Raw genomic sequence first — 14,728 nt, forward strand, 5'->3', positions numbered from 1 at the left:
CGCTGTGGGGCCTGCGGCTGGGCCCTGCGCCGGGTTCGACTATCCTTTCCTCGGGCTGAGCTCGCCCGGCCCCAGTGTTCGCCCGGACCTCCCGGTGCACTGTCACAGAGTGGTTGGGTCGGAACGGACTTTAAAGCCCATCCAGCCCCGACCCCTGCCGTGGGCTGGATGCCTCTGCCAGCTCGGGTTGCTCAATGCCCATCCATGGCCTTGGGCACATCCAGGGATGGGGCACCCACAGCTCTGGGCAGCAGTGCCAGGGCCTCACCACCCTCTGGGTACAGATTTTCATCCTAACATCTAACCTAGATCTCCTCTCTTTTAGTTTAAAGTCATTCTTCCTTCTCCTGTCACCGGTCTGTGCAAAAATCCCCTCCAGTTCATAAGCTCCCTTCAAATACTGGAAGCTGCAGTCAGGTCTCCCCGGAGCTCGGCTCCCTCAGCCTTTCTTCATCCTCTGAGCATCCTTGTGGCCCTCATCAGCTCTGCTCCAACAGTCCCGCATCCCTCCTGTACTGCAGCTCCAGGCCTGCACACAGTACTGCAGATGGGGCCTCAGGAGGGCAGAGCAGAGTGCCCCTCTGCCACCCCTCTGGTGATGCAGCCTAGGATGCTGTCCAATTTCTTGTCCACCAAGACCCCCGAGTCCTTCTCCACATCAGCCTCTCCTCATAAACACACGGGCCCTTCCATCTTCCTTCCCCCCATTTGCTAGCTCCCTCTTTGGGGACACTAAGCTAGCTCACCCCGTTCTTAGAGAGCCAGGCAGACTGGCCAGATCTTCTTGGTGGCCCCACAAATGATTTGGTGTTTGTCTGGACCTGAGCTGCTCCCCAGGCCCAAGCTTTGGACAGGGACCTGCTGGGGAGGCCAACTCCCTGTCCTTCCTCCCTTGGTTTCCTTTCTACCCATTTACATTTGCTCACTGATCTCATCCACGTTCTTTGCTGTCTTGTGCTGTCCTCTGTAGGTTATCATCTCTTCTGTTTTATTTTTCCTATTCAGTAAGCATTCTCCTGCTCCAGCCCTGCTGCTCTCCTGTGGACTCTCGCTTCCGCCTCTCTGTGTTTGATTTCTTTTTTATTATTGTGGCAAAATATCAGGGCAGATGGATTCAGGGCTCGAGAACTGGCGAAATAAAACAGTGAGAAGGTGGAAAGGTGCACTAGTGTGGATAAAAATACTTTTTCCAGCAATGAAAAAAGTAGTAATTGGGGGAAGAGTGTTTGCATATACTAAATAAGCTGTGTGAAAAGGGTGTATTTGGCCTTTCCAAGTGATTTTCGAGGGGATGGTAAGTATATACTACCTAAAATCACTCTTCTCTTTGAAGCTGCACTGAGAAATAAGGACTCTCTGCCCTGTGTTCCTGAGCGATGAACTCATGTGTTTTGCTTAAACTTTTGGTTTGCAGTGCAGTGAGATATAAATGGGAGCATTCCTCATCTCTGCAAACTTTTCCACCCAGCAAATTTGCTACATACGATTTCAAAACAAAACAAAGACAGCACAAAAGTAATTAAACTATTTAGCCTTATTTAAGTAGAAGTGTAGGTGCACGTTGCACTTTGTGAACCAATAAGGTGACAGAAGACTCATCTGTTTTGATACAAAAACAGCCCAAAATTGTGCGATGAGACATACGGGTGGGAGAAGGCAGCAGTTGGGGATTATAGCATTGGCACGCTAAATGAGAAAAGCAATTGCTTGGGTGATATGTGACATGAGATAATATTCTGTTAAGACTGCCTCTGCATTTCTCGGTGCATTTGTGGCCAGCTGTGTCCAAGAAGGGTGAAGTCAGGCTGGATACATGTAGGGAGGAGCCAGGTGCTGATCAGAGATCTGTGCTTTCCTTCTCCTGCAGGCTGAAAGAATTTGACTTGCTCCCTTCAGCAAAAGTGAGAATGGAGGGGGAGTGTGTTTTCTGTATGTAAGTACATTCCGGAAAGCAGATGGGAAGGGTGTGACACTGAGGGGCAGCAGTAGAAGAGCAAAGGAGTAGGAACCGGTCGTGAGTATATCTGGTCTAGAAACCATAAGATCCTTCCAGTCAGAGAGAAAAAAATAAGTAGTTGACATTAACACATTGCTTTGCAATTTTACAGAGGAAATGACATACCAGTGTGAGAAAATAAACAGTTGGGATGAGAGACCTTGAAAGGTTTTCCTGCCCGGATCATCTGTCCTTGGAAAGATCTTGTCCATTCTGATGCGTGGTACGCTGCGCTCCTTCCTGCATCAGGCGATGAGTCATGGCTACATGACTCTGTGGGTGGCCAGAAGTGATATCTCCACCGCTTACATCTTAATTCCTGATCATCCCATGATGTTCTCCAGCTCCAGCTCACCCACTTATCCCACAGCAGAAGCACGGCTGTGCTCAGAGCACCCCAAGCCCCCTCCTGTCCCCGGTACTCGCAGCTACTGCTGGATCACAGCTTCAGCCAAGGATACGGAGAGGGTGCTCTGCCCCTTCCATCAGGCTGCAGCCCTGTGTGATTATAGCACTGGCCCTTACAGAGAGCCAAAGAATGACAGAATCATTTCAGTTGGAAGGGACCAACTAAGCGGTGACCCCCATCACGCTGGAGGCGCTTGTGTCCAGAGGTCTGAGTAAACTCTGGATGGCCCTTAGATCTGCAAGTATTTATAAAACATGTTTAGCAAGGAGTTTTCTCTTGCAGCAGTCAAAGCTGATCTGTCTAATCCTTGCATTTCATGTTGAATTCTGCTTTTCAGAAGCAGCAGTGAGCCACCAGGAAGAAGAGGCACGTCTGGTGCTCCGGCAGTGCCCAGTAAAGCACGGCGTGGAATGGTGCCCTTCTCTTGTTGGTTGGTTAAAGGCTTTTTTTGTCTCAATCAATACACTAATTGAGTTGTGTGGTCTTCCATCTTCCAGGCATTTATTCAGATCAGGGGAACAAACACTATATATAGAGAGGTATGTAAGCCAGAATCAGAGTTGTGTAAATCTGGAACTACCTCATTTAAATAACTGGGGGATCCAACTGGGTATCTGGTAGATGTGTAGTACTCTGCTACCAGCCCAGGTAATCACAATTAACAGGGATTTACTTTAAGCAAAGTAGGTCAGAAAAATGACATTTTATTGTGTCATTAGTTTCCATCAATTACTTCCAAGTTGTTTGCTCAGTTCCCAACTCAAACGAGAGTGGGCTAACTGACAGCCTTGCAAGCTCAACTTGGTATTGTCTCTAAAAATCAAACTGCATTATTTCTGCCTCATGCATCATCACTAACAATAAAGCATCCACTGTTAGAATATAGCAGGTGGCTTTGTTATTCATGCATGAGACAAAGAAGACTCTGGCTTCTTTTGTCACGATGCTAAGGTCTCTGCAGTACTGAAAGTTGGGTGTGTTGATAAACTTGATAGCTAATGTGTGAGCCTGACAAGAGGACGCACCTGGGTCAATCCTTCTGCCTGTACTTTCTGTTAGACTCAATGAATGCTTCATGTATATGCTGGGGGAGGATTAACACAGTGCTGTTTTAACTGGTGTCTCCCTGTAGCAGCACTTTGTGATATTAGCTTCTCTAGGAAAGGTGTGGAAGTTGCCAAATGTTATATATTAAAAAGCTAGCTCACAGTTATCCAAAGAACTGCCTGTTTGGTGAAGTTTCTGGGTTCCAACACTTTGGTTTTATTTGGGGGCTTAGGTTTAGAGCTTTCAGTTAAAAAATCCAATCAACTGATCCAATCCAATCAAGTGTTATTAGTGGCTATCTATAATGATGTGTTAATGATCACCCAAATGTGGTGTGTCCTCACAGCTAGACCTAGTGCTTGACTTCTATAATTCCATATGCAAAAGAGTAGTTTTGAATCATGCAATCATACAGTCATTAATGTTGGAAAAGACCTCTGAGATCTTCCAGTCCAACCCCAGCCCACCCCCACCGTGCCCACTGACCACATCCCTCAGTGCCACATCTCCAGATTGAACATCTCCAGGGACCATCATCTCTGGACAGCTGTGTCACTGCATCACCACTCTTTAGGAGAAGAAATTGTTCCTAATATCCAACCTGAACCTCTTCTGGGACAATGTTTTACCCCTTCCTGGAAGAATATGTTCGTGCTCCAGTGGTCCAGCCAGGGACTTTGCAGAAGGCAAAGTAAATATCCCTGGTTTCATGAGCAGAGATTTTAGCAGGATGGAGGCTATCACAGAGGAACAGCAACTTAAGCAAGAGGTTGTTCCTTAAAAATGGAGCCCTCTTTATGGCTGTGTTTTTGTCAAGATGGAATGCTATACCCTAAATACACTGCTATACCCTAGAGAGGTTGTGAAGTTCGAATTATGTCCCTAAAATGTGTTCAGGTTCTCAGCTGCTGCATGATAAAAGACAGATAATATTTCTCTACTAAATAATTACAGGAATCCCATGTTTTCTTCTATTGGACAGTAATATTTTATTTAAACCTCTTTACACCTCCTGACAAATTTAATAATTGGTATGGTCCTGGGAAAGTTAGAAAACTTCACAGCTCCCATTATCTAGATCTTACCTGCGGTGACATGGTTTATTCAGCTCTTCTCAGGCTTCCTTTAATCTCCTGAGAGCTGCGACTGTGTTCATTTATTACAGTGCATCAAAAGGAACCTGTCTCTCTGCTTTCAGAAAAGTGCCTTTACTGGGACACCTTTTAGATGCAATCAGCTAACCCGGTGACATCGGATGTGTGATCGTAGGGCTTCCTGGGGAGTGGTCTGTGCAGAAGAAGGTGACTGCAAGAAGCTTTCTGACCTGCCTGCCTTTTCTTTCCATAGTCTTGTTAAACCAAGCACAGGCTAATCCCTCAGCTGTGCTCTTAGAGGTACTGGCTACTCGGCAGGAAGGAGCAACCTGACTTCATCAGGCAGAAGAGGTGATGAGTGATGCAGGGAAGTGTGTTTCTTCCCTCAGAAGAGCATTAACAGCTAAGACTTCCAGTCTGATGGACTTACTTGGTGCTCTTCCAAGCTGAGATTTAGGAAAAGCAACTACACAGCATTTCCTACTTCCCCCCATGGGACCCCAGTGATTTAATTGGCTATGAAGAGCAGGGATGTATCTCATACAGTAGCTGGCTGTTGTTGTCAGCGTGCCACGCTGCTATTCGAAGCTCAGTGAAAAGAGAAGTTATCAAGCAGTTCTTCCCCTTCTGAACTGAGCACATGGGAAGACTGGTCACTCTGCCCACAGGAATCGCACGTGGCAGGTAGATTTTTGTTCTTCTAGGTTACTGGGAAAGCCAATGCATCGCCTTTGGTCATGAGAGCAAGTGGAGCTGGAATTCACACCTTAACTAAGGTGAAGTATACTCCTCATGACACAAATCCCTTTCCACGTAAACACACTGATGTTATAATACGTGAAAGCTCTGTAGCCTCATCCAAACCCATGCATGTAACAGGGTAATGTATTTTCTATAATTAATGCTTGCCACTACAGATTGCTTAATTCAATTCATGACCTCTTCTATCAAGCCAAATATAGACAGAATATTGCATTCATTCCAACCTGCATGGGTTTCCTTTGGAAAATAAGAAAATGGTTGCTGGCTATAACAGCTCTGGTAACTTCAGTCTCCCATCTCCTTTTTCCTGAAATATCAGCCCACTCATTGCTCCTCGGTGGTGTGGGCTTCTCAGTCCTTCTTTCAGACAAGGCACTGCTGAGAAATCATCTTCCCCACTGATTTCCCACTGATCTTATGAGATGTCATGGCAGTTAAGGTTGGTTGTATCTTTGCAGCCCTTGTCTTTCATGATGAACCTCATGGTATGGCATGATATCTCAATTACATGCCCTTTTGTGCTCAGTAAACCCTCGGCTCCACTGCAACCACCATTTCTACCGCTTCGGTCCTGAACAAAATGCCTCCATCTGGTAGAGCTCGTGTTCTGTGTCAGTGGATTTAGCTCTAAACCAAGACATCTAATTGTACATGTCCATGGGTGAGTTATTACATATCTGAGTTCCATAGTCAAGAAGGAGCTTACTGCTGGCTCTGGGCAGTTGACCACGTGTAGACAGCCAGTGCCATTTGTGAGGCCCTAGGATATCTCACCAGGCCTCCAGCTGATGCTCCAAATGGGCTTCGATCTTTTTTACCTCCAGTATCATACCTGTCAGTTGGATCAACATGTCCAAGCCACCTTTGGGCACCTTAAATAGCATTAGACACTGGGAGATTGCACCAGAGTATTTTGCCATTAGGAGCAGGGTTAGGCCTCCAGTGCGCATTTCCTATTACTTATACTGGTTCTAGGGACGGGTAGGATCAGCTTCTTCTCAACAGCAGCAGAAGTAACAAGATGGCATCACCATTTCCCTTTCTATGATTTTAGTGCTTTAAAATAATTTGACTATGTGCAGGTGATTTAATATCTCAGGGGACAGATGCCCAAGTTTGAAATGGATGCTTAAGGTCTCACTTCCATAACAAAAATGATCATGTGGCTCTTCCACACAGTGTCTAAAAATTAAGTAGTGCTATTCTGAAGTCTCGGTTCAGGCACACACTGTGCTTTCTAACATGGGCACGTCACCAACGTCTCTAACTTTGGCAAATGCTCCTATCATTTCTTCCATCTGCCAGCAGAAACAATATTTCTGAATCTGTTAATTAAGGAACTGAAGTTTTGCCCTAAGATACTGGAGTAACTTGTTCTGTTTTCTACAGCAAAACTAATGCTTGCCTTGTCCATAATTATCTAAATTGCTGAGAAAAAAATTATTCAGCTTTCATGTTGATTCACTTTTGTAATTTCATTGCCGAGGCTAAGTGTGGCACCATATAAATTATCCCCTACTCTCATTTTACTCAAGACATGTTATTTGCTAACAAAGATTCGATAAGGAAAAATGGGAAGGTGACAACTACCTCCTTCATCAATGCAAATGACAATAATCTCCTCTCCTTCGCCATGTGAAAATAAACATTGAATCATCCCAGATGGAAATGCCCTTCTGCATTTAGAGGTACGGATATGGGAAGGGAACACCTGCTCTCATTTGTGTAGTCGTAACATTCAAGTTTAGCTAGCCATTCCATGGAAAATACTTCAGTGGTATAAGCGCAGTCTGAAATTGTCACCACTGTTTTTCTCAAGAATCTGTACATTCTTCATTATTTTGTGCCATTTGCATTTGTAAATGGAAGATTAATTTCTGTTCTTATTAAATAATCAACATGGTGTTCAGTGATCAACTTCATGGTTTGGAATGGAAGGACCATGTGCAAGTGCATGGGGTCTTTATGCAGAATGTAGAGTGGCCTGGGTTGAAAAGGCCCACAATGATCATCCAGTTCCAACCCCCTGCTATGTGCAGGTCACCAACCAGCAGACCAGGCTGCCCAGAGCCACATCCAGCCTGGCCTTGAATGCCTGCAGGGATGGGGCATCCACAGCCTCCTTGGGCAACCTGTTCCAGTGCCTCACCACCCTCTGGGGGAAAAACTTCCTGCTAATATCCAACCTAAACCTCCCCTGTCTCAGTTTAAAACCATTCCCCCTTGTCCTCTCACTATCCACCCTTGTAAACAGCCATTCCCCCTCCTATTTATACGCTCCTGAACTCTTAACACCAGTACAAGACTCTGCAGCCTTACCTGGGGTAGCAGAAGAGCTCATGTCAGAGAGCAGGATGCGTCAGTGGAGGTTCATATGTGATGGTGTGGTCATGAAGTTTGTAAAGAACTCGGAACTCTGCATGACAAAACACTGTGAGGTTAGTAGGTTTATCGTAAGGTATGTAGCTCCAGTTATTAAATGAACATTTCTTTCATAGTCTGGCTCACAGTTTTTCTCAGCCCCTCTAGGCTTTTACAAGTGTCTGTATGAGTGGGCACTTTTGTGGGACCCAGATCTGAAAGGTATTTGGGGAGGTGTGAGAGTCCAGCTGCAGTGAAAACTTCTGTGGAGAGTTGAGTGTTTTTGCAAACTTGATCAGAATCTGCATTAGAGAACCACTCAGGTTGGAAAAGACCTCTGCGATCCCCCAGCCCAACCCCAGCCCACCCCACCATGCCCACTGCCCACATCCCTCAGTTCCACATCTGAACACCTCCAGGGACGGTGACCCCACCACCTCCCTGGGCAGCTGTGCCACTGCATCACCACTCTTTCTGGGGAGAAATGTTTCCTGATATCCAACCTGATTTTTTACAGGAGTGTTTTCAGACTGCAGAGTATCTGATTTTGTGGACAGGTTCATAAAAGCCAATGAGGCCAGAGGAAGGTCCTGGTACTGTTGGGTGTGCAGAAGAGCTGTTTTGTGGTCCAGTTATCAACAGGGACAGAACTAGCACCTTCTTCTGCACTTTTCCCATTCCTACTGGTTTCCAGACCCATTGCAACTTGCTAGGAGGATAAGCACGAGTAAAGCATGCCCACACCTGCATGGACCTTGCATGGAAAGCGAGAACAAACCACCTTAAAGATGACCTTTCTCACCCTTCTGACTTCTCCTCCATTCACTTCTTTCTGTTCCCCTCGTGGTTTGAGCCGTTCTTCTCTAAGCGAGGATGTTCAGATGCTCGCTTTCTAATCAGCTGCAATTACAGTCTTTCCCAGTATCTTCTGCTGCCAAATTGAAGGGAGGAAAAGAGAAAGGATTTTAAAAAGGAGAGGGAGGCTAATGCTTGAAAAGACATATGTGTTTAGTGTTGTTGGCAGATTCGTAAACTTATTAGTGCCTCCACACACCATGTAATTAAGATCTACTGGTAATTAGTCAATAGTTAAAAACGGGGGTTGGTATTGTGCTGCTGAAAACGCCTACAAAATAATATGTTCCTTGCACTCAAAATGCAGTTAGTGTCTTTAAAAAATGCTAATTTAAAAAGTATATATTTGTTTCAGAGCCAGATTTTTAGCAAAGTAGAGTTCAGCGTGTCTGTGTGTCTGCATGCGTGTGTTGGACCTATTTATCTTTGTGCATTTATGCGTGTTTTTGTGATGTCCAAAGAGACTGACTGCATATTTTGTCTTTTATACAAATGTTGAGCTGTAAAACTGCAGACTCGACACAACCACGGAGGCAACGGGAGCTTTTCTCATTTGTAGATTTCCATCAAAATAAACCTGCTCATTAAAGGAAATTGTTCAAAAATCCATGGGAATGGCAGATGTGCAGCACCATGGGGCAGATGTCTGATGTTTGGAGAGTCGTGCATGTATTTTCTAAATATTCAGGGATTACCCCAGCCTATAGATATAATCCCTTAGTAACCTGAAATGTTAAAGGCAATGGAAAAGCTCTAATGCCTTGTAGCAAATGTTTGGCCAAGCTGCCCCATAAGGACAGGCATTGCCATGCACGTGTGAAGCCGTTTGTCCTCACTCTATGAAACAAGACCCCAAATAGTTGGTGTGATTTTTAGCTTTCCCAACTCCAGCTTTATCTTGTGGTCCAGAGCCGTGTGAGTCGCTGGGTGATGCTCTGAAAGGACGTCTCATTTGGCTGTCATGAGCAATCTGTGGTGATTTGTTGTGCAGACAGACATTTGTCTCAAGTAATCCCCGGGTTTATTTTGATTGCTTGAGAGATCCAAGGAACGTACAGTCGACTCAAGGAGGGATTCATTTATTACGCTCCCAAACCATTCCTAAATCTTATGTCACGTCAGTGGATTTGGCAGCCCACCCTCACCCAGCAGTAATGCACTGATGGAGGGAATTTACCCTTGCCAAGCAGAGTTAGTTGCTCTGTTTATAGACCTGTTCCTGAAGTACCACAGGTGAGTGAGATCCTGTGGCAGGAAATAAGCAGGACTTTGTTTTGTACCCGTGAGAGAAGCATCTTCTCTTGATCTTGGGAAAGAAACTAAGCTTACTCCGATTTCATAATGAAACAGAAAAGACCAAGCCTGGAGATTCCTACCAAGGGCCAACAAACTTATCTCACAGGCTGTTTGTGATACGAGCACCCATTAGTGACTGTAAAGCCCTCTGAGGATGTATGTATGCATATATGTGATGTTGTATGTTGTTTTGTTTTTTTTTTAATCATTTTAAGAAGGAATTAGGTAATTTTATATTATTATGTATTATTACATTCTGGTGTGGATTTTTTTTTTTTTAATTTAAGAGCATGTAACCAATGACTCGTACATGGCAAATTCTTTTTACTGTGATCACCCCTCCATTGGAAAACACTGCCTTAATAGTAAAAGAGCAGCATGGCAGAGGGGCAATGCAGCAGACAAGCTCATACGTAGAATTGGCCGTATTGTGTAGTGGCCACACAGAGCAACCAGCAGGGACCCTTCAGATTGCCTCTCATCTGCAGCCTTTACTGGGAGAAGACATTAATAGGACATCTAGGTCAAGCAGAAATTGGCCAAGGGATGAAGGAGTCACTGGGAGTGAGAGAGAAGATAAGGACACAGAAAACCAGCAGTGCAGCACAGACTGCAAAATCCTAGAGGACCTGAGAAGGGTGAGTAGAAACCAATTTCACCAGCTCTTTCAGAATGAGATCTGGCAAGAAGAGCTTATTACAAGCAAAGGGCAACAGATTCAAGGAATTGACTGGCTTGAACAAGGCCAGAAAGTGGGAAATTAGCAGGGATAAGTATCATATGAGAAAATATTATGTGAATTCTTGGTTTAAACAAGTCCACCTGCTCTCAGCGTGGAATTATCCCAGTAGGATGCATGCTGCAAGTTCTTCACTTTGACTTGCTGTGAGATGAGGTTGGAGCAGACCCCACGTCTCTGCAATATACAGTCCACTGGTGTTTGCTTCACGTTGACATCTTTTCTTCTTAGTTAGAAGTTCTGTTTTGAAAGGCAGTTCTGATGACTCTGATTTACAATGACAGCAGCTTCAGTGGCATTTAAAGAGACTGGAAGGAAGAAATAAATAAGCGTGAAGATTCCTTAATAAAGCAATGGGAAAAGCATAAAGGCTCTTGTATCATTCGTTCTTCCCACTTAGTTCCTAAATACTAAGCTGGGCATGGGATTCTGCTTCACCTTGTTTTAGCTATCTGAAAGCTAGATGATGCACTTAAGCTGGTCCTTCTGAATCATTCCATAGGACTTGCAGGGGATGCCAGCACATCTAGAAAGCAGTTCTCCCAGGTGTAGTCATACACCTTGTGAGGAGAAAAACTGGCTCTAGAGGTGTCTGTCCTCTTTCTGCTGACTGTGGTGAGTGCAGAGCAATGCACAAGAAGTTTACTCTATTGCTGAAGCTAGGCAAGAAGAATGCAGACTAGCAAAGCCATGCTCAGAGGTAGAGCTGGCCCCCAGCATCACTGAATGCTTTGGTTGGGTGACACTTTGGGTCTTGTTTCTTGGGTTGCCTGAGTGTGAGAGCCACAAAGGTTGTGCTTGGTCTTTGGACAATGTAAGTGAGTCCCATGAAGTGCTTCTTGCTTCATTCCCTTGGGAAAACCAGCCTCCTGCTCTGCTCAGTGCAATACAGAAGGAAAGCTGAGGATGTCAAGCAAAGCAGGAAGAGAGAAAGGACCCATCAAAGAGAAGAGTGAGGAACTCAGTTATCTGCTTGCTAGGCTGATAGAAAGGGGCACGGGGGATTCTGCAGCACAAATGCTCAGGTTGAATCTCCGAGAGGATAACAAGCTCTGGCATTTTTAGGGCAGAATAAGAAAAAAAAAAAAAAAAAGAAGCTGAAACAGCAGCAAACAATAACTCTTGATCTGAATCTTACAGATCACTGTGCTTGCAATAAATCCAATGGCATAACCATCCAGGAATGGACAGTCAAACAGGGCCTGTTGAGTGAGACCCATCTTGACCCAAAAAGTTCTTCATTGTCCAGCGCAGCCTAGCCTAGACACTTCTCAGCCCCTTGGGTATTTCCCTTAAAGAGAAGCAAGAATTCCTATTCCTCTTAGATATAAAGAGAGACTTAAATCATAGATCCAAACAGTAAGAGTTGTGCTGCTTGAGAAGGGTCAGAATATCCCAACAAGAAAGCTCTGTTAGAGTAAGTGCTTCCTTCGTGATGAATGGCAGCATGCTTTCAAGTAACCACCCCCCACTGCTTTGCAAGGTACTGGAAAGATCAGTGTGCCTCTTGTGCTAGCTACTCATTAATTAATATTCCGAGGAGAAGCCACCGATTCCACTCGCATGAGCAAGCTCCTGTGCTGCATCTCATGGCCGCCAGGAGGTCTTGGTGCAAAATGGCAGCTGGGCTGTGGGAAAGCAAAATCTTGCTGTTTGGGAACCGTGGTGGCGTCATGGCACACCTGGGACTTCCACACACCAGCAGACTCCGTCCATTGCCCCGTGTTTCTCTTGGGGAATGTGAGTAACACTTCAGGAGAGATCTCAGTGCATTCCATCCCAGGATGCCCACAGTCCATCCCTGTTGTTCATTCGTTCAGGCTGTGCGTTGGCCTCTGGGCTTCCATCCTCTGGATTTGTATTAATGGGGAATAGGGGCTGCATTGCCTCTGGTTTTTCCACTCAAAACATGTGAACTAGAGCTTGGATCTCAGGAGCTGAGTGTGAAAACTCTGTCACACACTCCCCGTGGGGCATCAACACTGGGAAATGGAGTTCCCATGCTCCCCTACCCAGCTCATTCCTGGTGTCTGCTGTGGACCAACCTCTCGAATCGTAGAATCATGGAATGGCTTGGGTTGGAAGGGACCTCAGAGGTCATCCAGTTCCAACCCCATGATGTGGGCACAGTTGCCAGCCACTGAATCACCAGATCAGGCTGCCCAGAGAAGAGTGCAAGATCTTGAGACTTCATGTTCTCAAGATCTTCCCTTCCCTCTCACTGGAACGAGATGGATCTGTCTAAAGCTTCCTTTATCAAGTTCACTTTGATACTCACCATTCAGAAGTCATTATCGAATAATCTGTGGTTTCCCAATCATTTTCCAAGACCCATCCCTTTTTCTTTCAGGGGGGCTTTGATATGGCAGCAAATAAACTAGCACCAAGGGTAGGTTGTTGGGCTGAATAGGCTGTATGGGCCCTAGGAGCACAAAACATTGGTGAATATCAAAGCTGCCTGCCAGCACTGCAGGCTCAAAGCTCATTTTCTCTACAGCCATGTATACGTTAACCCAGTGCTTGGCAAAATGCGAATCCAAGAGCACTCAGCAGTGTGAAGGCAGTGTAACAGTCTGGCAGTCTTCCCCCAGTGGGAATCCCATGCCTGGATCCTGTTGACCCCGCTACGTCAGGGAGCTGCAACCATGACCATTGGTGACACCTCCTTTTTCAGGTGCAACTGCTCTTTCAGCTATTTGCCTTCCAAAATCACTCGTTAGTGCTATGTGTGAAAACCTTCGCCACTGTGCAAAATTACTGTGTACCAGATGGGAGTAGTTTCCTGGCGGTGGTTTTCAATAGAATATTTCACAGCTGTCGGCTTGCTGGGAAACATCCATTTCTGCTCCAATGTCTCCTGACCCACAGGAGTTATAGGCTTAGCAGCCTCCTGATACTGAGCTTTGATCCTGCAATCTCTGACTTTTAGGTTTGAAGAGCACTAATTGAGCATCCTCTGAACCTGACACAGTGGGTGTTTTTCTCTGGATGACCTTCACATGGCTGGATAATGTCGTTTTCTCTGAGATGCTCCTTGTCTATGCCGTCTTCTTATCTCCAAACTTCCCAGCTCTGTAGTGCCTTGTTGACACTGAGATGCCAAAGATTTCCTATTGCTGTATCACTTTATTTTCCTTTTCCCTCACATACAGTGGAAATGTTAGAGAATTTTCATTACGATAGGTCTTCAAAGCTACAAGAGCGAGCTCCAGAAATACACTTTTTGGCTCCCCAGTTTCTGACTCCCAGCATGATTCCCACCACGGTGTTGTGTTTCTTCTCTGGTTTTTCATTCACGTGAATCCCAATGGCTTGTCCTAGGAGGGAGTTTCAGTGATATAGCTTTTCACTGAGGAGCTCATCCAACCACCGTCCTCATTCTTGAACTGGGCCAAGTGCCACCTGCAGTCTCCAAGGATATTTCAGACTCCATTGCGTATGTGCCCTCTGGTCCTTTCTTGATGTTTCAGACTACCGTTTGATGTTCAGGCTATCTCCTGAACTGCGTGTATCTCCAAATGTGGCAGCAAAACGGCTCACTGTAGCACATTAATCGCACACTTCGCTTTCCGTGATCTCCCCAGGTCTTGCACAGGAATTGCCACAGCCAGTTAGATCACTGGCTCATCAAATCCTGCTTCCTGCCTCCAGCGATGGCCAAAACCTGAGGCTTCAGAGGTTACCTCCACAGCACTCCAAGCTAATGGCTCAGTTCTGGGCGCATGGGTGGAAAACCTCTTTCCTAGCTGCTGCAGAAGATCCACTTATGCTCTGAAGCATGAGATTTGATTACCTTTATTACAAGATCTTCCCGTGCAGAGCTACAAATGTTCATGGTCATGCAATTACCCAGGTGACTCAGTAACCTTTTTGGCAGTGAGGTCCATAAATTGTCCATAGACAATGGTGGAACTGCTAATTTCCTATTCCTCTGCTGAACTTTGCCTTTCACCGATTCCCAAGTGGTACTCGGGGCTTACACTGCACAAAGCATGCTAGAAGTGAAATATTATTTATTTTTCCATTAGTAAGTAGAATCATAGAATCATTTGAGTTGTAAGAGACCCTTCAAGGCCATCTGTCCCACTCCCTGCACTGAACAGGGACACCCACAGCTCCATCAGTCTCAGAGCCCATCCAGCCTGACCTTGGCTGTCTGCAGGGATGGG

At 45.5% G+C, this 14,728-nt stretch overlaps 1 protein-coding gene across 1 annotated transcript in view; it reads right to left on the reverse strand.

Moving 5' to 3' along the window:
• Window positions 1-14,108: 14,108 nt before the first annotated feature.
• The window catches only part of LOC104910037 (ribosome biogenesis protein bop1-like), a gene marked incomplete at its 5' end in the record, with an annotated part of 2,758 nt that continues 2,138 nt past the window's right edge, over window positions 14,109-14,728 (reverse strand). Inside the window, one exon of the mRNA XM_010708141.3 lies at window positions 14,109-14,145. Coding sequence (XP_010706443.3) covers window positions 14,109-14,145 — 37 coding nt within the window. The remainder of the gene's footprint in view (window positions 14,146-14,728) is intronic.

The sequence above is a fragment of the Meleagris gallopavo genome, chromosome 2 (genome assembly GCF_000146605.3).
Source record: "Meleagris gallopavo isolate NT-WF06-2002-E0010 breed Aviagen turkey brand Nicholas breeding stock chromosome 2, Turkey_5.1, whole genome shotgun sequence".
Lineage (NCBI taxonomy): Eukaryota > Metazoa > Chordata > Aves > Galliformes > Phasianidae > Meleagris > Meleagris gallopavo.